This window comes from Vigna unguiculata, chromosome 8, assembly GCF_004118075.2.
Source record: "Vigna unguiculata cultivar IT97K-499-35 chromosome 8, ASM411807v1, whole genome shotgun sequence".
In the NCBI taxonomy this organism is placed as follows: domain Eukaryota; kingdom Viridiplantae; phylum Streptophyta; class Magnoliopsida; order Fabales; family Fabaceae; genus Vigna; species Vigna unguiculata.
This window is the reverse complement of record NC_040286.1, coordinates 34511205-34538297: the sequence shown is the minus strand read 5'-3', so window position 1 is coordinate 34538297 and position 27093 is coordinate 34511205. Positions and strand designations below refer to the sequence as shown.

The 27093-nt window shown below is 31.9% G+C and overlaps 3 protein-coding genes across 5 annotated transcripts; 1 reads left to right on the top strand and 2 right to left on the bottom strand.

The window, feature by feature from the left end:
• Positions 1–94: 94 nt before the first annotated feature.
• On the bottom strand, positions 95–3939 carry LOC114193587 (lysM domain receptor-like kinase 3). Of its 2 annotated transcripts, none has more exons than XM_028083451.1 (11): positions 3137–3939; positions 3001–3034; positions 2888–2895; positions 2577–2741; positions 1772–1944; positions 1548–1637; positions 1357–1450; positions 1099–1250; positions 684–914; positions 473–571; positions 95–397 (listed from the first exon to the last, which is right to left on the bottom strand). In XM_028083451.1, the coding sequence occupies exons 1-11, from the start codon at positions 3756–3758 to the stop codon at positions 233–235; spliced, it is 1833 nt and encodes a 610-aa protein (XP_027939252.1). In that variant the 5' UTR covers positions 3759–3939; the 3' UTR covers positions 95–232. The 2 variants fall into 2 exon arrangements, with proteins under 2 accessions (XP_027939252.1, XP_027939253.1); XM_028083452.1 differs by having other exon boundaries at positions 2577–2738.
• Positions 3940–16360: 12421 nt separating this feature from the next.
• LOC114195446 lies at positions 16361–19229 on the top strand. Its single transcript, XM_028085923.1, has 5 exons — positions 16361–16792; positions 17360–17484; positions 18156–18247; positions 18747–18833; positions 18909–19229. Exons 1-5 carry the CDS (start codon positions 16431–16433, stop codon positions 19011–19013), a joined length of 771 nt encoding a protein of 256 aa, XP_027941724.1. The 5' UTR covers positions 16361–16430; the 3' UTR covers positions 19014–19229.
• On the bottom strand, positions 19158–26479 carry LOC114195444. 2 transcript variants are annotated; one of them, XM_028085921.1, is made up of 18 exons: positions 26183–26479; positions 25903–26020; positions 25630–25817; positions 25408–25515; positions 24332–24396; positions 23354–23459; positions 22930–23013; positions 22433–22579; positions 22231–22359; positions 21362–21429; positions 21146–21182; positions 20958–21042; positions 20549–20616; positions 20348–20461; positions 20234–20269; positions 19975–20061; positions 19686–19777; positions 19158–19566 (listed from the first exon to the last, which is right to left on the bottom strand). In XM_028085921.1, exons 1-18 carry the CDS (start codon positions 26300–26302, stop codon positions 19470–19472), a joined length of 1749 nt encoding a protein of 582 aa, XP_027941722.1. In that variant the 5' UTR covers positions 26303–26479; the 3' UTR covers positions 19158–19469. The 2 variants fall into 2 exon arrangements, with proteins under 2 accessions (XP_027941722.1, XP_027941723.1); XM_028085922.1 differs by having other exon boundaries at positions 21146–21179.
• Positions 26480–27093: the final 614 nt, after the last annotated feature.

The following is a 27093-nucleotide window of genomic DNA, read 5'->3' as shown; positions in this document are numbered from 1 at the left end:
AAATTTTTTTTGTCGACTCTATTATAATCAGATCATTATATTTAAAAGTTTCTGCCATGCAATTTTTCGGAAAGCAAGAAAAAAAAATCAGTGACAAAAGAAGTTTGTTTACTACAAATCATGCTACAAGCAAATATAGATTTCAGTTGTACATAGTTGTGGGAAAGGAAGTAGAGTTATCACAAAATTTGTAGATGAATGGTGACATTTTGTATTCTACATTCTGTTTTTCCTATTTCCCAGACATTAGATTTGCCAGAGTTGGATTTTCAATGATGGAAGCAATATCCCAGTCCTCACTATTTGAAGTAAGTGCTGTGAGAGTAACCACAACAGAACTCATGTTTGGACGTTGTTGTGGATCGTTCTCTGTGCATGCTTTGCCAAGTAGTGCCATCTGCAAAAGCGAAACTGGCCTAAGTTTTTGAAATCAGAAATACAAAAAATGCTTATACTTTGTGGTAACTCATACCTTGATGACCGAATCGATTGGGTAGTTATCTTCTAACCTAGGATCCACCAGTTTCTTAAGACCTTCTGTGGGATCTTGCTGATCAAAAGCTGCATCAAACTGCCATACATAACACTAGCAGATTAAACACAAGAAAGGGAAATTGTAATTCTTAATTGTTTATGTGAGATTACTAGGTTGTCATTGAAAAGTGGTGTGAAGAATCAATCACCAAAGACACAAGGCCCTTTAATTCAGCACCATGTACACCACCCGTGATCAATGCTTCTTTAGCAGAAATCAGTTCATAAAGAACAACACCAAAAGCATAGACATCAATTTTGGGAGAAACGTTGCCATATGCATACTCCGGTGGCATGTAACCAAATGTGCCCTTCATATTAGCTGTGAGAAGTGATGAACTTCCAACATCAATCAACTTAGTTAAACCAAAGTCTGCAACCTGTAAAAAAGTGAACTTTAAACCTAACTCAACATTATAAAACCAGTTTATAAAATGAGGTTTACACTCAGTTATATACTATAATTTTGTCTTATTTCTAATAGATACGAGACTTCCAACAAAATCCCAAGTAGAAAGTTAGTAATAAGATCCCAACAAAAGTTAATGAAACATATTGTAGTACCTTGGCACATAACTTTTTGTCTATTAAAATGTTTTCTGACTTTATGTCGCGATGGATATATACAGGCACGGTGTGCTCATGAATGTACTGCAGACCTCTGGCAGAATCCAGAGCAATTTGAACTCGGGAAGACCATGGCAAAGGATTAAAATCTGGAAACAAACTTGACTTTATCGTTAACTTACAAAAGCATTACACTGAACAATCAAACAAAAGCTCTAGTACTGAAAATGGATGTTTTTAATGTGCTCATGTAACCTGATCTACGTAGATGTTGTCCTAAGTTGCCATTCTCGATGTATTCATAAACAAGGAAAAGGGAGCTCTCAATACAATATCCAATCAAACGCACCTACATGGTTATCAGTAGAAAGATATTTAGGTTTTAAAGCAGCAATCCTCTTTGTTAAACGGAAACATAAAAAAATGCTCCAAATTTCAAATAATACCAGGTTCAAGTGATGAACACGTGTCAATACTTTCAGTTCAGCTAGAAATTCTCTTGTTGCTTGCATGTCCATCTTTTTTACTGCAGCTTTCTGTGTAATTAGAGAGGACTTCTTTATAACTATAGGAGACATGAATATTAAAATGGGAAACTTGGGAAAACCACGTGAGGACATGATAACCTACGTGTGATCGAAACTAAAAATTGACAATAGACATTACAAACCTCGCCATTAAGCTCTGCGTAATAGACTTTCCCAAAACCACCTTGACCAATTTTATTAGCCAGACTGAAGTTATTTGTAGCATTGGCTAGTTCTTCATATGAAAACTCTCCTGAATTGTCGACCCTAATGGTGTTGGCACCACCTTCTACATCAGGAACATCACAGGCTTCATCTGAAAGTGGGACGATAAACAGAAGTTACTATACCCTATCGTCAACTATATTCTCATTTTCTATTTGTGCTGCTCTTCCGTTTCATGATATGAAGCAGAGGAAGACAGAGTTCAATCAGAACACTAGTTTTACACAGCCAACAAAAACTATATCGAGACCAGCTAATATTCTGAAATTGGAGGGAAAAATATCTTTAAGTACTGGACTCTAAGTTTCAATTTTATGAAACAGGCTTGTATTATGTACTGTGAAACCGACTTATCTATTTTTACGCCAAAACATTAATGATGATCGATAAAAACAACTTTAGATGACTCTGAGGTCATTAAACTCATTTTAAGAAGTAGACTTTAAGTTTAATTTAATATTACAAAACCATTACAAAACCATTTTAAAAGGTAAGATTTATTAATACTTATATAACATGATTGGATGAGTGCTGAGAAGTATCCAAATCAGGCAAGGTTTCAGTGCAAAAGTACTTACCTATTTAACTATTTAAAGGGCTAAGGTGTGTTGAGACCAGTATTGGAGAGTTTTCATCTTTATGCCAACTTTGCATTATAACTTGATTTTGTTTTGAATCAAAGAGAAGGAAGAATAAGATGAAAAAAAGTAGAAGAAAATATACCATTCATAATTCTAGCCGAGTTCATCGTGAATTCTTCTTTGAGCAAATTCCTCTTCCATACCTTCTTTCTTCGGTAATATGTAACATACCCACAAATTGCCAATAGCAGAAGTGCCGTTACTACTCCACCAGATATTCCAGCGATAACTCTTAGTGCAAGACCTGCTTTTGTAGAAACAATATACGAGAAGAAAGTAGGTTTACATTGTACTTTGAGGATATCCTAACCTTGCGTCTGATATTAAAATCAAACTCAAACGAAATTGTTCATCAACAAAAAAGAACTTTTTGGGGGAGTGAGAAGGTCCAACCTCCAGTGCTGAAAATGAAAATACAGCCATTAAGATCAGCAGGTTACTAAGATTGAACAAATTAGTCAACTTCATCTGCAAATAGAGTGGACAAAATAAGGTAAAAGAATCACCTTTGATGAAGGGGAACATAGGCACCATTTTGGTCTGAAAGTAAAGGACCAAGAATATGTGAGGCATGTTTCAAAGTTAACAGTTCCTAGTAAATATGGTGAAAGATAGAACCATAGTAGCAAAGCAAGAATGTACCTTTCCCTGGAATATAAACCAAACCACTCCCTTGGCTAAAATTTACACCAGGGTTGTACTTAAGAAGCAAGTCACTCTCTATCCCAGTCTTGTTAGCAATTGACTGCAAAGAATCTTCAGTTCTAAGAGGGTATGTGATGAACAATCCATAAGCCTTGGAAACTTCACTGTTCCCACAGGAACAGTTAACGAAGACATTAACAGTGGCGGTATCAGGAACACCGGTTTGTGAATTTGTGTTGAAGCTCTGCAACAACTGAGCAGTGGTCAAATCGGAATAATTCGTGGCAATGGAGGTGTAAGTGTCACCTGATACAACGTCGTATTGGAATACATGACCAAGAAAATCTCCAATGCAATCGCATGGGAATGGAACGTTCACTCTGGTAAAGGCTGGAACCTGATCTTTGTTTTTTATGGTTTCACTGTTGTAGGGAAGAATATCTTCAGGTTTTGAAAGAACCTCGGATTTCATAAGCTTTGATACATATGTCAGGTCACCTCCTGTTAGAGAGTAGGAAGCTAGAGCTAAATCACAATCCCTCTTACACTCGGATTCTGCACTGAGCACCATACAAGCCCATAGCATGAAGAAAATTGAGAATCTGAATCTGTTCTCCATTGGGTGGTGGAGTTTACAAACTTTGTGAAGCCTTTCCAACACAGAATCAAGAATCTGGGCGTGTTGAACACCCCGAATTGGTGTTGGAATAGTACACTGAAACGCAATGTGAAACGTTGTACTCTTTTACCAAAGTCTTTAGTAGTCTTTTGCCTAACTTGTTGAACATGCTGGATTTGGTGATGTTTGATGTGTTTGATAGGTATAGGTAACACGTATTGTATATATTGAATACATTTTTATATTTATTATAATTTTTTAATAATTACTTCCTAGATTATTCCCACAGACTACAGTTTTTTAAATAAATTTAGAGACCTTTTTCTTTTTCTTTTTTCTTTGAAGTTTCTTATGTTTATCTATTTATATATACAGGGTTTGGGTATACGAAGTATAGGTACTTTGGCAAAAATTTACGAATATTCGTATTTATATCAATTAAAAACCATGCGAATAATGTATCTTTACCTTTTAACTTTAGACAAATTTCATATTTCATATTTCATAGTCATGTTCATATTAATGACTAGGAGAATCAAAATACTTCATTTATTCTATTATTTATGCATCCACAAGTACATTCATCTCATCCATTCACGATTTCAAATTCATTCAATTAATTTTATGATTCATATATTGTCTTTCAAAAACAATAGATACTCTCGTCAATATCAAAACCAATCTAATTAATTTTGTTCACAAGTGAATTTTAATACATTAATTGGATTGGAATTTTATTAAATATAGATGGATGGGTTGAGTTTTTTTTTATCAAACAAAATAAATATAAAAAATAAAGTATAATGTATTATAATTCGAAATAAAATGTACTTAACTCGTTCAGTTTTTCTAACAATGTGTTTTGTTGTTGGCATTGCCCACACGACAAGCTGAGTATGACCATTGACTTCAACTCTTCACTTTAAGTCTTCCTCCTTCATTAATTCTGCTTCTTTTTCTCCTCTGCACTACACTTATCTACACTACACACATATCTTGGCAAAAACTATGATCAACTTAATTTATTTTCCATTTATATATTAATTTTAAATATAAGCTAACTCATTTCATTAACCTTAATCCATGCTCTTACTGACCTAAACCCTAATCAATCAATGAAGCTTTGCATGGTTGGTTTGAATTCTTAAATATATTTTGGTGGTTGGATTTCTGATCATATTAGTGGAAAATACTCTCTATTAAGAGAAACAAAATTTACTTCAGTAGTCTCTACACTTAAAAAAAAAAAAATAGTGCCCTAAATGTAAACAGTTAAAAATAGTGATATTTTCATTTTATAATAAGATAGCCTTTCACTCTTAAACTTTATATTAATCCAAACTTTATTCTTTAAGGTTTCACCAAATCCTGTTTAGTCTCTTCGTTGGATGGACGTGGCCCAAACTTCAAAGTACAAAATTTAAGTAACTCTAAGCTCAATGTTTGTGTAAGCATCCAAGGCTTTTTCTTCCTGCATCCTCACAATTTCTATCTGCACCTTCATCACTTTTAAGGTAAAAACTTTACCTTCATAAATGTGACATTCAGATTACCTGTTTCGAAATTTTTTCAAAAAAATTTTTAGAACATGATTTTCAAAACATATGAATTGTATTTTGGAATAAAATTTTCAAAACACAAATTTTTAAACGAGCTTTCAAGGACATATACGATAGCTTTCAAAACAAGCTTTCAACGAATTTTTGAACAAACATTTCTCCTTCTAAGTAATACAAATGATAATAACAGAGGTAGTGTGATGTAACGAGGAAGATAATTTAGTTTTTTTTTTTTTTCTTTTAATACTATGTGCTGGTAACAATCAATGGGTTGCAGGAAGAAAAAGGCCCATCCGAAAGTTAGGATTCGGAATTCCGAACTTGAAAGCCCAAAAGCTATGTAACTCTTGCAAACTGCAGGCAAAGAAGGGTATGGCGGAGAATTGATATTATTGTTAATAGCTTATATTATTTTCACTTAAATTAATATGCAAAAACTTCATCTCTGATAAAATATGACTAAAAGTAATTTAAAAATGTAGTTTTCCATTAAATAAATTTGATCATATTTACGTTGTATACTATTATGAATAAATTTTAATTATTAGTATGGTAATGACCATGATGAAGATTTGTTAATCTATAGCCTAACCAACAACCAGCATCTTTGATAGTATGAATGAATAGCACTTGAAAGTTGAATCCAGTTGGTTGACTTATCTGTAATATGGCATCATAAATATTAAAGACAAGTACTGAATCTAAACTTTGTTCAACAAACCACTCGAGTAACTTCTGATCAAAAGTAAAAGGATGCTCTTTCAGCTAGTGGACTTCGTGCCACACCCAACATTGCTACACCAACACAACATTACACATTTTTCACTCACCAAATTCTCAATGCTTCTCCTCTACAATAACACTAACGTATTCTGAGTTCATTGATTTATTTTTTTTAACTATTAGCAACGTATCGTTCGATAGGCTTGAATGTTAAGAAGTAGACTTTAAACCTAATGCATTTGACAAAATCGGTTTGTAAGATGAGGTTTGTATTTCAGATATATATTACGAAATTGTCTTATCTCTAATCGATATGGAACTTCTTAACATTGAGATTGATTCCTTCATGATTGGTTTGCAATAGTGTTCATCGTTAGAGGGATCTTTGCACAACCTCATTTGTAAACAAATATAAAATCAAATTATTAGTTGCTGGGATTATAAATGTGTGAAATACATAACTTCCTTTTAAAGTATACAGATGAGTTAATGATACTTAAGTAATCCTGCATTTGAGAATAAAATATCCACATTGTGCTCATTAATTATGAAATTAAGGTTGGTTTAGACTTCCAAATCAGAAATCTCCAATAATTGTCCTGAGATAGAGATTGATTAACAGTTAGTTCTACATAAGCATTATGACAAATTTTACCAGGTTTTGATGGTAGGTGAAACCCGAGATCAGGAGACATGAGTTTAATTGTAAACCATAATAGTCAACGATACATTTGATGGCTATAATTAATATCTTAATTCAGATTGAAATGTTCTCTTGTGACAGCTATGAAAATAAAACATGGAATCACCATGAAACCACTCATTAGTTGCTAATGATGCTCATAAATGGCCCTTACACCAGAATAGAAGTTACATATATGATGAATACAAAATGTGGATGAACTGGAAAATTGGAAAGAAGGTAAAATATGGTATGAAATAACTCCTTCTGTGGGGTCATTCCAGTTGGAAACTCATCTATTTCTTTTTCTCCCTGCTATACGTAGGCTCTGAGATAGTTTATTTTACTCTTACTATTACACTATGGATTATAGAATGGTAAAAAAATTATATCAAAGTGCAATTTTCCTTGCCCCTTAAAAGGGTTAAAAAAAATGCATATGCCCACATGAACACATATTGAAAGTTTATCTGCATTTGTGTGCGGACCACAGAATTTCAGTGCCAATTTTCTTACTCTGTTGGATGAGAAAACGATGGCTTTGAGCCGTACAACCTCAAAAAGTGCATCTATTGACCTCTTCTTTTTAAACAAAATATATCATTTTTCTTATTATAAGCGGTGAAAGTGTACATTCATTATAAAGGAGAGATTTCATAATAGTGGACGGAGTTTCACGAATAAATGAGATCTAAGTCCAATCACACAAGGAATTAACATCATTTTCAACTTAAGACTATGGGTTTATGAGTCTTTATTTTTATATAATGTTTTACTTTCTCATTTTTAATTAATGTGGGACTTAGACTCATACTTAGATTCCTAACCGTCCTAATAATCCGCTTGTAAGAAAATTCTCAAATATGAGTTTTAGTCAAATATGAGTTTTAGTCCACCATTAAGGAAAAAAATTCATTTTTTAAAGATTTTGAGTTATTGATAATACTAATTTCTTATGTATTCAACTTATGTGTTATCGGTATTGTCTCCTATATTCCTAGATCCATCACTCTCATATCGGATCAGCTGTGTGATGAATCACTAAACGTAATAAAGAAGGGTTACCATTTTGTTGGTTAGTTAGATAAACCAAGTAACTTTCCGCCAAGAATTTTCATTTCTTCAAAATCAACATCCCTTTCTCTGATCTACTCATTTTCTGTCTATCATCACTTTCCCTTTTAGAATTTTTGACCATTAACTTGTCTCCAACATTTAATCTTGAATTAACGCCCAACCATATTCACACCCTTTTGAGGAATGTGTTGCAGCTCTGAGTGTGAAACAGCTCAGTCACAGAACAAAAAGTGCTTCTTCTGCTCCTTCTTCTTCTCATCATAAATGGTTTCGTCTTTTGGCATACCAAAAGCTAAAAAGCTACGTGGAAACGAGTTCTCACGAAGACGCTTCACGATGAAGCCTTGGGGCTTTTACCAATTCTCACCCGTGCAAGAAGATACATCATCCACAAGATTTAATAACATTGACAATTGGTGCTCTTTTCTTTATTGACATGCTTTTTTAAAAATTATACTTTTTTGGGTCTAGTATAAATATATGGATACTATTTACATGCGTTATACATGACACAATCATTCAGCACAAGACTATCGGCATTACGACAACCTTAATCTATTATATTTTGAACCATTTATAACAAGGAAGAGGTTTTGATTGGTGCGTTTGCTGAATAAGTCTTGGAACAAACTTCTAAACTATTCATAAAGAGATTACGGTATCATCACAAATATTTTTACCATTTCATTAGTCAAAATTTAAAGCGCTTCCCATTCATTTTCATCAAAGACTAAACTAGTTATATAAATTATTTGAAGGGTCCAAATTCTCGAAAACGAACCAATATTCGAACTATTCAAAATCCCCATTTTGACTTGGACCCAGCAAATTCGGATCTACTTAACCTACCTTACGAAGTTGTGTGTGTGAAAATAACCTTAACAGTACTACGGTCCCTTTCAGCATGTTTATTATTTTAATTCTTTATGATTAATTAGATAGTACTATTACAACGCCACATGCCTCTCGAGTGCGTCGGCGATGTTTGACTTTTCATGACGAAAACACCCCTGGCCTAACGCGCGTGCTTTGACTCTTTCACAACGAAACATTATGGGTGTTTTGGTCATTTCAGAAGGTTAAGTTATCTAAAGTCATAGCATTGGAAAATAAAAAAACATTACATTGTTTTTGTTTCAGGCTTGTTGTTCCTACGAGTGCGTGTTTTTGTGTGTGTTTGTGTTGAGTTCTGTATGTCACTGTCTTTCATTGAATATTGCCACCCCACCACCCTCAGCCACACAACCGTCATTCTAGGCACCCTGATCCAATACCAGACCCTACTCACAGCATTCGTGAATCCACCCATCATTGACCATTTGATCACAATCAGACGGTAATCAGGCCATGCCCCACCACGCAAACTCACACGGAAACACCACAAGTGTTTCATAAATATCACCAGATTTAGTATGCACATGTTGGACCTAACCGTGTCCATATAAATATATACACAATATAACATAGCCTAGCCTACACCAAATTCTGCATTTTCCATCACTCTCTCTTTGTTTCTCCTTGTTAAACAGCAACAACAACAAAAAAAAGAAGGAGCATGACCATGAAGCACTTCCACTCGCTGGTCCTCATCATCATCACACTTCTGTTCCTTACACCGAGAATTCACTGCATCAGGAGCAAATTCTCAGGCCCCTCCACTTCAAGCCATGAGGATTTTCATCCCTGGGGAAATTCTCCAATCAGCAGCAGAGGTAGAGAGTTTATGTCAGAAAAACGCAGAGTGCCAACAGGATCCAACCCTTTACACAACAAGAGATAGCTTCATCTCTCAGGTTTTATGTAGCAGGATGATAAGTTATATATATTTCTCATATTCGGTTATGGGCATGGTTATGGCATATGGTTATTGGGAGATTATGGTTCTATATGGTTATATGACATTAGTCTTACACATATAAGACCTTAGACACCACTTTAACCCCAAAACCTTAAGGCAATGTTGTTATGGGTCTTTATTCTTATATAGTGTTTAACTTTGTCTTTTCTATCCAATGTGGGACTTTTTGACTCACACTTGGACTATTCCCAACACAGGATAAATAGTGTAATCAGATATATGGTTTCTTTATTATTCACTACCTTCTTTGTCATATACAGGGAATACAGATTATATATATATGTGTTATATTATATGCTAGCAGAGTCATGTTAGAAATAGTGATTGTTTATTAGCTAGATTAGTAGAGAGTCCTTGTACAGAAGGTAAACAAGATTTTGAGCTTTAGAGGTATGAAAACAATAAATTATAAACTAGAGTTTGTTTATGTTATGCAGTTTTATCTACATTTTCCTTGCCTTAAACCAGACTCTCCTGTTGCATTGCAATTAAAGCATACTTTTTTTAAGATCGGACTTGTATTGTATCGTATTGTATGCCTTAGTTATTATACATACCATCATAGTTTATCTTCTTTCATTGCTCAAAATTGACAGAGTTTTTGAGGTTGCATTGAAAAATCTGAATTTTCATTGGTCAAAGTAGGGGATCCACCATCAGATATATATGCAAACATTTACCATTTTATTGGCCCTCTCTGTGTGTGTGCCTGAAAACAACTGTTGAGAAGAATATAGAAGAGACGGTTGGGCAACGGAATTTCTGAGATTTGGTGTTTTGTGTCAATTGGAGTTTGAAGTGTTCTTTGTTTGTGGGAGGAAGAAGAGAGAGGGTGGGGACCCTTAGAGTTTTGATGAGTTGAAAAATATATGAAAATGAAATGGGATGCAGTGACTGATACCAGTGATCAAACAGTTCAATCATTATAGCTCCTCTGGTGTGATAGGCCCCAAAGCTTGAATGCAGAGTGTTTAATACCCATTACTTCACACAACAACCATGCAAATAATTAATAAAACTCCAGCATCTTGAGCACACACACAAGAATATTTGTTGGCAGAAGGTGATAGACTCCACATGCTCTTAGTCTCACCCTACCTACATAACAGTGAGGTCCCAGAAGTTCTTGTACATATTTACTTTTTTCTATTTTGACTTGTGATTTAATAGAGGAGAAAGAGAGAAGGTAGAAGTATTGTGTGAGTTGAGTTGCATAGTTGCATGCACTAAAAATCCATAGGGGAATTGGTTATGGTGTGTGTGAAATTAAGGTGGGGGGTTTGTGGTCCACATCGGGTGGAATAAGTGCACATACTAATTCTGGTTACAGGACCCCCACCAAGGCCACCACCAGCTCCAGCTATAACCTTTTCGGTGTGCGCGTGTAGATTTTTGAACACCATCGTTCGGGGAAATAATTGTGTACTTGGAAAATAAATCAAAAGTAACAAATTAAAAATAATATTCTCCATCAGAGCTTTTGCCTAGCCACCACCACCACAACCATTTTAAGTGCCCTACTTTCATATACTTTCACTCTATATTTTCGCAATTTTATTTCTACAAATTTTTAGAGAATAAAATAAATAAAGGATTATAAATCAGTAGATGTCACAATAATCCAATAATATTATTATATGTTAAAAGAAATTGGTTATGCTCAAAATAAAGTTAGTATTGATGATTGTTTTAGCGACCATTCACGCGCTAGCTATGTCAATAGTAATAGCTACTGCAATTTTCATAATTTTTAAAACGCCGTTTAGACTATTGGTTATAGGCCTGTACAATGTTTTTTTTTTTTTAAAGTGTTAAGAGTAAAACAATAGTAAATCTGGTTAAAAATTATGTTTCACCTTATTGGGGAAAGAAACTCGACCAATAATAAAATACACCTAATTGACAATAATTTAATTTTAATAAAAAGAAATATATATATATATATATATATATATATATATATATATATATCATTATTTTTTTATGTAGACGTGTAATATATGATAATCTAACATTGGTATAAAATTTTGCGTAAATTAGATTTTACATTACTTCATATATTTGTATATTGATGAATACATTATGTTTAAAATATGAATGTTTTTTTTGTATAATATGGTCGGTGTGAGTATCATTACATTACCAACTAATTAGAAAGCAACGTTAGCTTAATTATTACAAAAGACAAAAATTATCAAATATAATAAGTTATGCTTAGATAATATTGTAAAAGAAATGTATATTACTAGTGTATTTTAATTAAATTCTAAATTGTTTAATTATTATGGTTCTATTTATTAATTTTAATGAAATTTATATCAGATGTTGGAAAATATTTAGAACAAAATGCAGACATGCTCCTTAAAGTAATTAAAGATGAATGTGTAAGAAAGCATAGGGGTTTTTAATTTGTCACTATAATCATTCAACAATCTTGTGATAATTAATAGACTTTTTGTTTAATGATTTATAAATGTGATCATTAAGAGCACATGCTGGGTACGGAATCAGTCAATGACTTTTGAGTAGTTTACATTAAAAGAGAAAAATAAAAATATTTAAAGATTTGATTAACCTTTCATGGTCAAAAGATTTTATCATAGTTTTATTTGATGCAGATTGTGAAACTGAAGCTGATAACTTATCTGTAATGATCACATGATTAACAGAAAAATCATATAGATATATCTATGATCACATGATTAACAGAAAATTCATAAATAGATTAATAATAACCTATTGCTATTGTTTTCTCCGATTGTGACGCCTAAAACATAATTAATCCTAATTAGTTATTAGAGATCTTAATTAATTTGTAAAATTTGTAGAATGCAAATAGGTATGTAAAATATATTTATTTTGACACAGCAAGAGGATAAAAGGTATGGGAAAAAAACTTTATTTAAGGTCATTTTATAGGTGTTGTTTAGCAAAAACAAAAAAAGTAATTACTAATGTATAAGACAATTAAGGAACAAAAATTTTAAAAGGTAAATCTTATTGTATCATTTTTTTTAAGGAATGAAATATTCATCGAATTCTAAGTAATGTAATGCATTATTTTATATTTTTTTAACTCTCTTTTGCTTTAAGTTTATATGGTACTGTTTTCTTCCTTGGTTCAAAAAAATTGTTTTGTCGTAATTTTTTTTCTATCACTCGAATATTTGTTCTCTTAGTGGAGATCCTACCATGAGTATGAACTCATTATATCTTTTAGTAGTTTTTTTATGCAAACACAATTGTCATAGAAATGTTAAAATCTTTTTGTCAGTTTACTATTATTTGGTATTTTAGGTTACTTAATTTATATTATCATTTAAGCAGGAAATTATATTTCTTTAACGGATTATTATGCTTAATATTATAATTTTTGAAATCAAATTTAATTTTTTTTTCCAAAATATAATTCCATAAAAATATTCAAAAAGAAAATTCCAAAAATATATTTTCATTTTTCCGGAAAAAAAAAATCAAAATATACTCTCTACTTAAAACATACTAGCGTAAACACAGGCACTATTGCGCCTGTGTGTATGCATTTTTTAAATATGCATGTTATTATATTAGTAGGTGATAATATTGTAATGTTATTAAATTAATATATAAATTAAAATTATATTTATTAAAAATGAAGTGAAATATACGATAATAGATGAAAGAATAATCATTAATAAATAAAGATGAAGAGAAGAAACAGAGACATCCGATTTTATAAAAAATCTTGTAAAAGTAACGGTCAATTTTTAAAAATTTAATAAATTATTATATTTAAAGGGTAAAATGAATATTTTAAAATGTGGACACAAAAAGAAGAATCCCTTTTATATATTGTTATAGATTTTCCGAAAAGAAATTCCGGAAGAGAGAAGTCCCTCTCCCGAAAATGAATTTCAGAAGTGAGTTTGAAAAGAAATTAAAAAAAAAAAAATTGAAGGTTAAAATACTCCGTTGGTCCTCGTTTTTGTAGCAAAATCTCAATTTGGTTCTCGTATTTTTATTAGTCTCAATTAGGTCCTCATTTTTGTAAATTAGTATCAATTAGGTCATTTTCGTTAGTAGAGAACTAACACCGTTAAGTAGGTGTCATGTGTCAGCTTCTCGTTTTTTTGAATTTTTTGAATTTTTTTGAATTTTTTTTGAATTTTTTTTTGAATTTTAATTTTAAGTTTTTAAATTTTTTAATTTTTTTTTTTAAATATTTATGCCACATGTCAGATTTGTAGTATGCCACGTGTCAATCTAATATGGTGACACGTGTCAAATTTTTGTATGAATTTCAATTTGGTCCTCATATTTGTTAATTTGATTTGATTTTAGTCCCAAATTTTTTAAAAAAAATTTTAATTTCATGTGTTCCAAATTTAGAACAAATTTAATTTTTTTATACATGTAATGATGATACTTTTATTACAAGTGATATTTCTATTACATATTTTTAACAACATTTAATTTATTTAAATTTATATTTTACATTAAACTTTATTTAAATTTTATTTTAAAATTATAAATATATAGATTAATAAATTTATATTCGAAATATTTGTATAATATTCAATATCAACAATATTTTAGAGTTTGCTTAAAAATAACAATTTTATAAATTCAAATGTAAAATTTTAAAATAATGTTATAAAAATTAAAATAAATATATTTAAAATTTTAATATTAAATATAATTAATATTATTAAAATATTTAATAAAAATATTAATTTTAATAAAAATAATCATAACATTATATAAAAGTAAAATTTGGTCTAAATTTGGAGTGTCTGAAATTGAAATTTTTTTAAAAAAATTGGGACTCAAATCAAATCAATTTAACAAATATGAGGACCAAATTGAGATTCATATATTAATTTGACACGTGTCACCATATTAGATTGACACGTGGCACACTACAGACATGACACGTGGCATAAATATTTTTAAAAAAAATTAAAAAAATTAAAAAATTAAAAAAATATAAAATAAAAAAAAGTTCAAAAAAACGAGGAGCTGACACGTGACATCTACTTAACGGTGTTAGTTCTCTATTAACGGAAAGGACCTAATTGATACTAATTTACAAAAATGAGGACCTAATTGAGACTAATAAAAATACGAAGACCAAATTGAGATTTTGCGACAAAAACGAGGACCAACGAATTATTTTAACCAAATTTGAAAACATATTTTTCTTTTTCAGAAAGTAAAAGACTTCAAAATATATTTTCTGTTTTCAAATTACATTTTTCGAAGTAATTTTGAAATAAGGGTAAAAGAGGAAATCAAATAAATTAATAGGATGCAGGAAGAAAATTATAGGTACGGGATAATTTTGGGTAGTGGCTAGCTCTTACTTTTAAAGAGGACTTCTTCTTCCTGCACCTCCATAAGTTTGTGCACATCTCCATAATTTTAAAAATCCATTTTATCTTCTATAAAAGTGAATTTTAAATTATATGTTTTGGAATTTATCTAGAACGGAATTTCTTAAATAAGATTTTCAAATATGGTTTTCAGAAGGAGATATCAGAAACGCCTTAAATGCATTTTAAAATAAGTTTTATAGAACAAGATTTTTAGAACAAATTTCCAAAACTTCTATAATACCCTCCAGAATAAATTTTTCAGAACAAATTAATAAAAGGGAGGATATTTTAATGTTTTTTTATTAATATGAGGGTGCAGGAAGAAAAAACCATTAACGGGTACTCCCTACGCTAATAAGGTATTTCCTTTTGCACTTTCATAAATTCCCCGGCACCCCTCATTAGAAAATTTCATTTTTGTCTTTTTCAGATTGTGTGATTCGAAAAGTTAAAAATGACTCTAAAATTATACGACCCAAAAGTATTTTTAACTGTGCAATCTTAAAGTAAAAAAATAAATTTTAAAAATTGAAAAGAATTAAAGAAAAAAACTTCCAAATTACACAGTCCAAAATTATTTTTGACTGTCAGATAATCCAAAAAGAAAAAAAAAAAAAGAAATTTGATTCATATGAAAGTAGGGGAAGAAATTTACAGAGGTGCAGAAAGACACTGCCTCCTAAGCAATAAACAATACTAGTAGAGAAATCTATGAAGACGTTGAATACAAACTAAAAACTTGTTCTGCAAGCACAAGAGATGTTGCATAATTCTTGTTTCCCAAGTAATTTGACAATGATCTTGAGTGTAGTCAACATTTTTCGACTTAATTTAAACTCTTCACAATTCAGTTTCTTTACCAAATAACACTTTCTACTCATAAAATAAACTAAACTAAACTCATATTTTATTCTACAAAGTAATTGCCATCTTCTATTCTACAATCCAATTTACATGATATCCCTTCTGCAAATCATCTTCCTGGATAATATCATAATCATCTATGCTAATGTTTTTTAACAGATTGACATTACGTAAATCATTATACTCAATACACTTTATCATTTATACGATAAATTTATTAAAAACATCACTATTAAAAAAGGGGAGATTTTAAAACATTGACATAATAGAATTCAGACATGATGTATTGTCAATATTTTTCTTTTATAGTTCTTTATAAATATCTTTTGGGATTGTTAATGACTAGTTTCTGGATAATATTTTTGCTGAAATTTTGACCAATTTCCATGTTAGAAATTCTTACTTTGTTAAAATATTAAAAGTTCATCAAAATTTCTTTCAAACAACCATTTAAAAATTGTTAATTTTCAATTACATCCAAAAACAATCATAGCTTGGGAGCCATATAAATATGGTGGAAGAGAGTGAAAGAGAGAAACAGAGTAAAACTGAAAGATGAGTTTTCTAGCGGGAAGGTTAGCTGGGAAAGAAGCAGCGTATTTTTTCCAGGAATCCAAACAAGCCGTAGGAAAATTAGCCCAAAAAAATCCTGTTCCTAAGACCAACAGCAACAGCAACAGCAACAACAACCTAAACTTCCACGAAGAACATGATCATGCGGATGTGCTTCCCGAGGTTCTAAGACACCATCTTCCTTCCAAAGTGTTCAGAAATGATGAAGCTACCACTTCTTCCTTCTTTGCCTCCAAATGGGTCCTTCCTTCCGATCCAAATTTCCGTTCTTCCGTATCCCCCGACGCTCTTAATCCTCTACGTGCTTACCTTTCCCTGCCCCAAGTCACTTTTGGCCCCAAAAGGTTCCTTCGTCTCTCTCTGTTTCAATTTCCCAATTTCTTTTACCTTATCCATCAAATATCATATGCATAATGGTTTCCCATTTGAATTGTATTCTTTAGTTTTAAACTGAGCTTGGTTTTTGTGTATTATCAGTATAAAAAATTCTACACTGTCTGAGTATTTAAGAATCATCACTCTCTGTTTCAATTTCCCTATTACTTTTACCTCGTCAATCAAATATTATATGCATAATAGTTTCCCATTTGAATTTTATCCTTTAGTTTTAAATTGAGCTTGACTTTTGTGTGTTATCAGTACACAAATTCTACACTTTCTTAGTATTTAAGAATTGTCACAAGAATGGCTTTTAAGATAATTATTGTAAAATTTAACAAATTTATTGCAGTTTGTGATTGAAGAACTATGTAAAATTGTTTTGTACAGATAGTATACCCTGTCTGCACTTTTCAATTTTAGAATTTGGGTTTTAATAGGCAAAGAAGCTGGTTGTGATTCTTCTTCTCTTTTTTATGTTTAAAATGAGTGGTTTTGATCAATTGCTTATGCACGATGGTTTGGTTGCACAGGTGGCAACTGCCTGAAGCAACAAACACAGTTTCAGCCTCAACAGCTAATGAATTGCGTCAAGATAGGTATGCCACTCATGTTAACCCGGAGAAGTTGAAAGCTGCTGGTGAAGGGCTTGCACATGGTACATTTTGTTACATTCCTGCTGTGTTTCTTGATCTTTCATTGCTTTGTTTTGCGCTGTATTATAAATTGTAAGTGTTTTAAGCAATTCTCAATATTTGTAGATAGATGGTTTTCTGATGCAACATTAGGGAAATAAATGGTTAGTCTCACCGATGAATATGTACATTGTGGACTTAGTATGGTATCTACTTGACTAGCTTATATACAATGAGTTTGTTGCCCTCATCTTTCACATAATCACTTAATGTCTCTGTGGAGTTTATAGTGGGATCTATAAGTAATAATGGTTGAAGTGTTTTATATTTTGAATATAGAAATTATGAATGAGGGAGGAGTTCAGTCATACAATATATGTTGTCGTAGTGGAGAACGAAATGGTGGATACTATTTGAGAAAATTACTTTTCTGGAACAAAAAGGTTTAGGGTTGAGTGTGTAGTAGTAGAGTTAATAAAAAACCGAAGTATTCATCACTTTTTCTGCTTGATTTGCTTGTACATACAGTTCAGGTGGTTATTACTTCATTTACTTCATTAGACATTGGTTTATGACTTCATTAAGATTTTGTTGTTTATATCAATAATGCTGCTAAGGAAAAAAGGTTTCGGCCAAATTCTTTGGGATGATGCCAGTGTTTTCTAATGCAATTTTTCAATTACCATTTTTTTAGTTGGAAAGGCTTTTGCTGTTGCCACTGCATTTGTATTTGGTGGTACTGCATTGGTGTTTGGTACGGTGGCCTCCAAGTTAGAGCTGCATAATGTAAGTGATTTAGTTTGTTGAAAATATATACCTAACTGTCTGTCATTTGAATTTGAACAAGTTAATTTTTAGGAGTTTTTTTGTTTTTTTAAGTTTCAAATTTTAGGATACTGGTCAGATACGTATATGATCTATTATTTAGATTTAAAATATATTTCCCCCATACAAATACCAACATAATTTAATATGTTGATCCTAGAGTTTAATATGTAATTCTTTTCTCCCTCTCTTGGTTATGTGTATTTTCTTGTTTAAATTAGTTAAGTAATCCACTAGAATGTCTACCTTGATCCATTTTCATTCATCTTTCTTCATAAATTATTCATCATGTTGAAAGACATTTATGACCATAAAAATTCGTGTAAGCCTTTGTATTTGTATCTCAATACTTGTTTTTCGTTCATTCAGTTGTATCAATGGATCTCTATATTGCCAAATAAACTGTCCATTTTAGTTTGTTGACTTTTTATCAGAAATTTTTGTTGTTGTTACATTACAGATAAGTGACATAAAAAATAAGGGAAAAGACTACGTGGAGCCACAACTTCAGAGTATCAAAGAACAACTTACTCCCTTCAAAATATGGGCAAGTTTAAAATTGTATTTCTTAATATTCTGAACAATTCAATTCATAATCCTAACTCAAAACTTGGATTTGCAGGCTGAGAACATGTCAAGAAAGTGGCATATAGAAAGGGAAGATGTTAAACAAAAGACTATCGTAAAGGAGCTATCTAAAATTTGGGGTAGAAAAACATCAGATTGAGATTTACAATTTTATTTGTTTTCCCTTTATTTTAGTTGCTTTGGAAATATGTATCATGGGCATCCAAAGATGGATTATTTGGATAGAGTATGCCTGTGGCTGTTGTTGTGTCTGTAAATTTTGAAGCATTCCGGAGAATAAAAATAATAAAAAGTAGTGTGTATGTATCAATAATTAAGATAGTAGTAAATGGAAGAATATAATTTTGGTGCTTTCTTTGCATGCTTCGTTTTGGAACACCCTATCAACCATTTAAATTAAATTATACATCTCAGACATACAATACAACTGTTATGCAACCTAACTTCACGTGGAAGTGGTAGAAAAAGAATAAAGATCAAGAATGAATGAAGAGTGAATTTGGATGTGAGAGAAAAACCAATGCCTTAGAACCAATTAGCCACCACATCATCCTTATCTTGTAGGTTGTCATGAAACAAACTTAAAAAGTAGTTCCTATAACTTATAATCAAGACCAGCTCCATATTTCCAAGCCTCGAGATGCCGCTTCAACTGGAAACTCATCTTCGATGGCAATGCATGTACCAATGGCCTTGCGATTCATCGAATATGAACACAGAATACAAGGTGCATCAAATGGATTTATATGCTTGTTGAATAAATAAGGAAGCTAAAAACAGCGGTTTAAGAGGACCTTGCATAGACTATTACCTCACAATAGGATCAGCAAAGGTCGATAGAAAGGTGTAGTATCCAAGCCCCAGAAAATGTCTAGACCAATCAAGAAGTACAGGAACACCAACCTGGAACAAGATAAAATTCTTAACCCCTTATGTTGAAGAGTTTTGCTGACTTATTATTTATGCTACATATTTTTATCAAACTCCAACTAGGTTTCTATATGCTTGGCTAATTAAATATATCATATGAGAAACTGAAAGAGAAGAACATATATAAGTTGCACTTCAAGACTCTGAGATTTCCTTGCATCATGAAGTACCTGCTTGAATATGGATGGGAGTATTTGAGGATTTGTTAACATAACGAGGCCTAACGTTTTGGAAAGTGGACCAAACTGTACAACATCCTGTAAATATAAAAGATGATATTTTAATAAAGTCATCATACCGAATTTAAAATTTGATATGGGTTCTCATCTCAATTAATTGAGTCTTTTGAGAACAAACATCTTACAGAAGACACAGAAAAAACATATCCAGAATTTCAGATTGGATCACCAAGCCTCTGCAAAAGTATACCTGTAGAAACGGTCGTAGCACGGGATCACCAAGCCTCTGCAAAAATGAAGGATAAAAAAGAAGCAACAGTAAAAAAAAACATCAAAATAATCTCAGTCATGAGAGAAATACTACCTGCATACAACTAAAATTGGTATAAAGAAGTTCATTAATAAAATCTACAGGAACATTGGACTGTTTCTTTGCTGACATTGCTCTTTGGAACAGCCATGAAGCACTCAAGTTGGGCTGCATGATACATAGTCTTGGTCAGGTATTTAGTTTCATACCACAGACTCTGAAAGACTCAAACCTTTGAGGAAAGTTGGAAAGTACCATGTAAGGGTTCAGCAAAGACAAGTTGTACGAGTCAAGATAGCCACCATTGATTGCTTCATGTATTCCTTCATTACAATGAAGTGGAGAAAAGAAAGAATCAGTTATCTCAATTGTACACCTTTTTTTTTTTATAGTTAGCAGTTACTGGTTTGAGCAAATTTCTAAATCATTTTCAGCCACGTAATATTTTACGAAAATTATATGTTCCAATGTTGCTGAAGACAGAAGCAAGGAAAAGAAAAATGGTGGGGAGATCCATAAATACTCCGAAAAACAGTTACATTCATAGTTTAATGTCTCAGATTAAAAAGAAAGTAACACCTGTCCCACAACATAGCAATATATCTGCTTCAACAAGTACAAAAATGTACATCACAAGTTTAAAAAAAATCACTGAAAGACATACCAGCTGACAGTCTCCCAAGGTGTCTGGTCAAACTTCCAAATCCACCAAATGAAACAGGTGATTGTATGCCACTGGCATCACCAAACTACAGAGAATGAAGCTTCAATGCTTTAATATTAGTTGATAGATCACCGATGACTTAGTTTTATTATTTTATAGAGGCTTCAGGAGTATAAAACGTAATTTACCTGTAAAACTCTATCAAAAGAAGCTGGTAGTGGACTGCTAGTGCTCCATATCATCAGCAAACATTGTACGATGTAATATTAAAAGAAACTATAAGTTGAGATACAAGTAAGAATATCCAAAATGAGTTCAAAACAAACTTAGGGAATTGAATAAGTTAGGTGCAGACAAAGAGCACGTCAGGTTTTTAGATAATTTTTTCATATGCAATACATTACCTCTCGCGATAAGTGGGAAAGATTCCATAAATAACTCGCAGTATCTCTAAATTGTCAAGTGATACACCCTATAATGAAAAAATTGCAAATTGACGTTAGTATCAAGCTGAGAGCAGCAGAACATTTGCATAAAAGAATGTAAAATGTAAAATTTTTGGCACCTTATATGACTAAAACAATAAAATATCTGGATAGTGTAAACCTTTATGGATTAGAATAGCCATTGCAGCACTCATTGTACAGAAACTCTTTAAAACATAGAGAAAGAAAGGAAAAACTGGATTTGATCAGTAACTACTATTAAAACAGAAGGGAACATATAAGATATAGAAGAAAGGAGCAAAACTGATCTTTTTATATTCTAATTTTGCACTCAGATTGTTCACACTTTGAAATTTTACAGCGAGAACTTCAATAGAAAGTTCATGAAGCCCCCAGTTAGGCAAAACAAACAGCAAATTATGACTAAACTCGAAGTAGATATCATGAGTTCATGCCTACTACGTTTTTTTTTTTTATACTTGGAAACTTTAATTAATCTAACAAGCAAAACAGAAAAATACGGAGACATTAAATATTTTAACATGACTGCTAAAAGATCTAATTGCCAAAAGTAATATAACACAAGGGTATACACAAATTTTGTGACTTGATAGTTGATACACTGCACGGACTTCCATTTAAGCTTTTCTAGTATGGTGGTAAAGAAATAATTTTTCATCACCTTGTAGTTAATATTTTCTTAAAAATAGAACTATTATAAGAGAAAAGGGAGGAAAAACAAATGAGGGGAAGATACATGTCCTTCAAAATGGACAAAATAAAGATTAAGACACATCAGAGAGCATGATGAAGAAAAGAAAACTAGCCTGGTATTCTGGCATCAAATCCCAGTATTCTTCTAGTAATTCTTCCAATTTTGGGGATCCAGGTTGAGGTTCCACATAAGTGAACATATAAGTAGTACGGTCCAAAGGACCCGAGCCTGCAGGAAATGCCTGTGAAGAATTCAGCGAAAGATCTTAAAAATAGCATGAGGATACCATGTTTTCTTCATATAGTAAAAGGTACCTCCCAAAACAGTTGTGCTTTTGAGTCTCCAACTTTCTTTATTGATGAACTGCTAAATATGACATCACTAGTGGAGTTTGTCTCAAAGCCACGTGCACATGTTCCAACAACAAGGCAAACACCATCAGGCTTTCGCCCACCTCTTATCTGTCAAATCATTGAACATGACAATCAGAAGAAACTTCAGGAAAAGGTTTTAATTTGAATGCTCAGTATGTACTTATTTATCATTCATTAAATAGCATGTGTAGAACTTTAACCAACAGAAGTTTTTTATATTTTCAAGGAAGTTTTCAGTCTCATTCTTGTTAGTGTTGATTTTTACAATAGTACTGGATGAAAGGGACCATCATTGAACTTAAGTGGCTATTTATTTAACAAATATTGCATCACTTGCATTTGCATGCATATAAATGACAGTTAATGTGTCCTGCATATGGATGAAAATCATAAAATATCTGTTAGGATGCACCGGTGAGTAAAAGAATATTCCTGACCTGTTTTACAACAGGGGAGAAGTTGCCCATGGCATCAATTATGAGACGAGATGACAATATTCTGTCCCCAGAAAGTTTTAGAACCTGAAAAGAAAAATAAACTGGGGTTCATGCTTCAATATCTCCGTACAAAATACAAATTATCATTCATCAGTGACACAAATCAAATTGTGATTTAAAATTTCCATTACAATTCAAATTTTTTTCTGATACAGTGTAAGACTTTCTTTTTGTAACCCTTTGATGTTTATGTATAGTTCAGTGGTGTTTTTAAATGAAAACACGTATACAGACCTTCAATAAAATGAGGCATCCGACCAGGCTACACAGCCTAGAATGGTATTTGGTTTTAACTATGATAATTCATCAATAATAGAATTTCATAAAATAACACTTAAGTTATGATTGTGCTAGAATAACTCACTGCAGCATCCTCATATACATTGATGCAGGAGACGCTGCACTGCTCAAAAATGACTCCACCGAGGGAGAGAAACCGCGTCTTTACAATCTCTATAAGCTTTTCTGGTCTGCAATGGCAAATAGCAAAGATGAATATTTAAGGAAAAGTTTAAATTTTCAATGGAATACTAAATTTTACGCTCAAATTACTTCGTTGTAAACCCTGTGCTCTGTGCCTATAGGAAAAATAACAAAATGCATGCTTATGAGAGTTAAGCCATATAGATATTCAATTACTTACTAGATAGAATACACAGTTATCAAGCTAAGTTACAGCCTCTCACACCAGGTCAGATTTTAGCTTAAAATAAATTGGTATTAAATGAAGTTGTCCAAAAGATATATAAGTCACACAAGTGGAACTTCCTGACACACATTTAGCAACTTTACCCTCTATTTAATTGCCAACTACATAATTTGCAGTCCTTCACTCCCAGTAGATTGTCTTTCATGATTTGTGCCATATTGAGTTGTTATTCTCTTAACACAGAGTTTGTCTAATCACATTTTTGTGCAAAATATTATTTAGTGGATGAAGAATTATGAAACTGGATGTACAATCTGCTTGCACATTTCTCGGTAATTCTACATACAGTAAGCTACAACAGATTTTCTGTCCTCTCTTGAAAGGGATTTGCAAAAATAGTGAAATGCATGTACACCAATTAAGTATGTGACCGAATTAGATTATTTTGTATAAAAAAATGTTATAACCAAAATGTTAGTTAAAGAGACTTTGGAGAAATAAGTAAGTTTTCTCTAATAATTAAATAATCTAAGCATACACTAAATTAAACAACTACAACTGCATATTGCTCATTGCTCATTGCCAAGCCAGACAGAACAGAAAAGAAAATTATTAACTAGATAAGAACAAAGGTTAACTTATATATTCATAATTGAAATACAAGAAAACAATTATTATGGGAAGAAGACTGACGAAACACCGAGATTAAGTATGTCGTTGACCCAGATATCCCCTTTCCTTTCAAATCCACATCTATTCTGCATAGTTTATGAAGTTGCCAAAGAGGAGTTAGTAATAAGTAAATTAAAAAATAAATAAAGGGGAATGCAGGAAGCATAAATCCTGCGGAGTTTGTCAATTGGAGAAAGAAACTGTTTGTGATTGATGTTCTTTGAGGGAAAAATACATACAAGCTGAGTTTGCAAATTACATAGAAGAACTAAATTTAATAATTCTTAACAAGTAAGCAATGGTCGTTTTGTAAGGGATTCAAAATTTAACACGAAAATTCAGAAATTCTTAATTTATAAGTGTAAGAAAAAAAAGGAATGCTAGTGTAACTGTAACATAAAAGTCACATGCTTTCCCGAGCACCATAACATTTTTGATTAAAAACACACATGTATAACAATTATCTATCTGCATGTAATTTAATGTAATCATATAATAACAGTATTAAGTAAGATTTCCAGGTTAGTTGATTTTGATCTACCTTGTAAGCTTGGATGAGTTTCTCCTTTATAAGTTTCTACACAGAAAACACTTTGCATTTTACTCTTGTGACTGACAACTGAATTTCTCTTAGTAAGTAGATATCACACTCATTTTTGGTACTATCTGATATAATGGATCTATTTGGAGAAACTTTTCTACAAAGTCTCCCAGAGAAGAAAAAAAGAAGGAAAAACGAAATCACTTTTTCCATAAACTATTTATGAATGAGTTAATTTCTAGAAGCTATTTTTATTAGCTTCTCTAAAATCAGGTTTTTAATTCTTGTATAAGCTAAATTTAGCTTAATGGGGAGCTAATTTTATTTTAATCATTCTTATTTTTCTTTTCTAGAAGTGTGTATAAGTTTCCTTCAAACAGTCCCAATATCCCTTAGTTGTTAGGTCATTTCTTCTTGCAGTGCTCTATGATTTTTTTCATTTAATTTGTATTTAACAAGACCTTAATTCAAGATATTAGTCATGGAGAAATACCTAATCAAGATGACTCTTGCTACAAAGAGATTGGCAACTAAACTGAAGAAGTTCAGGAATTACAGGATTGAATTTCACTGCTGTGGCTCTTTCAATGTCATCTTCTTCCAGGACTCCAACTTCTACAAGTTCCAAAAGCTCCTTTCTTGATATATTCCATTCTTGCTCTCTCTAGTGATAAAAACAACACAGAAAACTCAAATCAAATTAACCCTTTAAAGAATTCGCTGACTCTTTTCGCTGTAGGATTGAATGTTGATAACTCAATCAAGAAGCTGAAATTACCCCTTTTAATACATTCCTTTCCACAATCGCAACTCGAAGACCCCTAATACACAAGGCTGTGGCAACAAAGATTCCTAGAGTGCCACCACACACCAAAACATCATATGAACCTTCTGCTTTGTCAGCAAGACCAGATGAGCCAAACAAGCCCGGGATGGTAGAGACAATTTGCTGAGGCTTTTGCACAGCTGCAATGAATACATTAGGAGATTACAGAACATATACAGTTCTCTCATTTCCTAAAGGTTTCAAGAATCATGGAATGACATGAACCTTCTTGAGAGGAGCATATGCTTGACCATAGCTTGTCTAATCTTTTCAAGGCTTCATACGAGTATACTCCACCAGCACCACCAACTTCTCCACTCACTGAAACACCCTCCATAATCCTCTAAAAAGGTAAAAGATACAATATTTTTTACATTATCAACGAATTAAAAGCCAGTGTACATATGACTGTTAAAAGCTAACAATCTTAGCATACTCTATAAGTGTTATTTGGGCTTGTTACAAAGAAAGCAGAACGTGGCATGAGAGACTGAAGATTTGGTACCTGGGTTCTGGAGGCAACAGCTTGTGGTCTCAAAAGGAAGGGTCTTTTCTTCTGTGGGAATGAAGTCCCCACCGAGAGCTGAGATATTCCATTGATGGGTTGAAGCCGAAGCAATGACATAACAAGAGAAGCTACAAAATTTAAGATAAACAAGAGAGTAACAGAAGTAAAGTAACTGGCTTTTCCCCTTCTTCTGTGTTTGGTTCATCGATTATGATTATGATGGATGAAAAAGGCGACGAATTTGCGCACCACAATTGCACACGTTCAACTTCAACCACCAAAACTGTCTCTGTCCTTTTTCCTTCCTCTGTTCCTCTTTTTTCTTTTTTTACTTAAAAATTGGTGCTGTCAATTAATTCCTGAATTGAAAAAAATTTAAACCCTTAATGAATAATTACTTTACTCTACAATTGAAAAAAATTTTACTTGAATCAAATTATAGGAGGTTTAAAATTGTTGAAAAAATTAGAAATAACTCTGGAACAATATTTTTAGGAGAAATTAAAAAAAAAAACTATAAGCTTTAAGTTCTCTCGTGTAGGAAAATATATGAAAAGAATTTGCATAAATGCAATTCGGTTTAGATATTTCTGATAGTCTCTAAATATCTTTATTTTGATGAATTAAATATTAAAAAACTAATTTTATGTTGATTAAAAGTGTTAGTTGCATTTATTTAATTTTTATTTCATACAGAAATTTTAAGTTATCTCTACTCATTTATCGGTGACTGCGTTTAAATTTAAATATAAAGCAAATTAAATACAATTGAGTTAGTTAAAATTGTATTTAAATCCACCAAAATATGATTAGTTTTTTATATATTTAAATAGAAAGAAAGTATATGATATGATGAAGTGTTAACTCTTTTCAAAGAAATCAATAATATTTTAATGCTCTGAAATACA

Bases quoted from the DNA above. Each gene is read 5' to 3' on its own strand.
- LOC114193587 (XM_028083451.1), bottom strand. From the start codon at position 3,758: ATGGAGAACAGATTCAGATTCTCAATTTTCTTCATGCTATGGGCTTGT. The intron at 1,638-1,771 runs GTTTGTAATGTC...CTAATTACACAG, and splicing joins ACGCAGAGCTTAATGGCGAG to AAAGCTGCAGTAAAAAAGAT. The intron at 1,451-1,547 runs GTATTATTTGAA...ATAACCATGTAG, and splicing joins GTGTTCATCACTTGAACCTG to GTGCGTTTGATTGGATATTG.
- LOC114195446 (XM_028085923.1), top strand. From the start codon at position 16,431: ATGAGTTTTCTAGCGGGAAGGTTAGCTGGGAAAGAAGCAGCGTATTTT. The intron at 16,793-17,359 runs GTTCCTTCGTCT...TTGGTTGCACAG, and splicing joins GTCACTTTTGGCCCCAAAAG to GTGGCAACTGCCTGAAGCAA. The intron at 18,248-18,746 runs GTAAGTGATTTA...GTTACATTACAG, and splicing joins CCAAGTTAGAGCTGCATAAT to ATAAGTGACATAAAAAATAA.
- LOC114195444 (XM_028085921.1), bottom strand. From the start codon at position 26,302: ATGTCATTGCTTCGGCTTCAACCCATCAATGGAATATCTCAGCTCTCG. The intron at 21,430-22,230 runs GCTAGTTTTCTT...TTTTCATTATAG, and splicing joins ATTTGATGCCAGAATACCAG to GGTGTATCACTTGACAATTT. The intron at 19,567-19,685 runs GTAATAGTCTAT...ATGAATCGCAAG, and splicing joins TTTGCTGATCCTATTGTGAG to GCCATTGGTACATGCATTGC.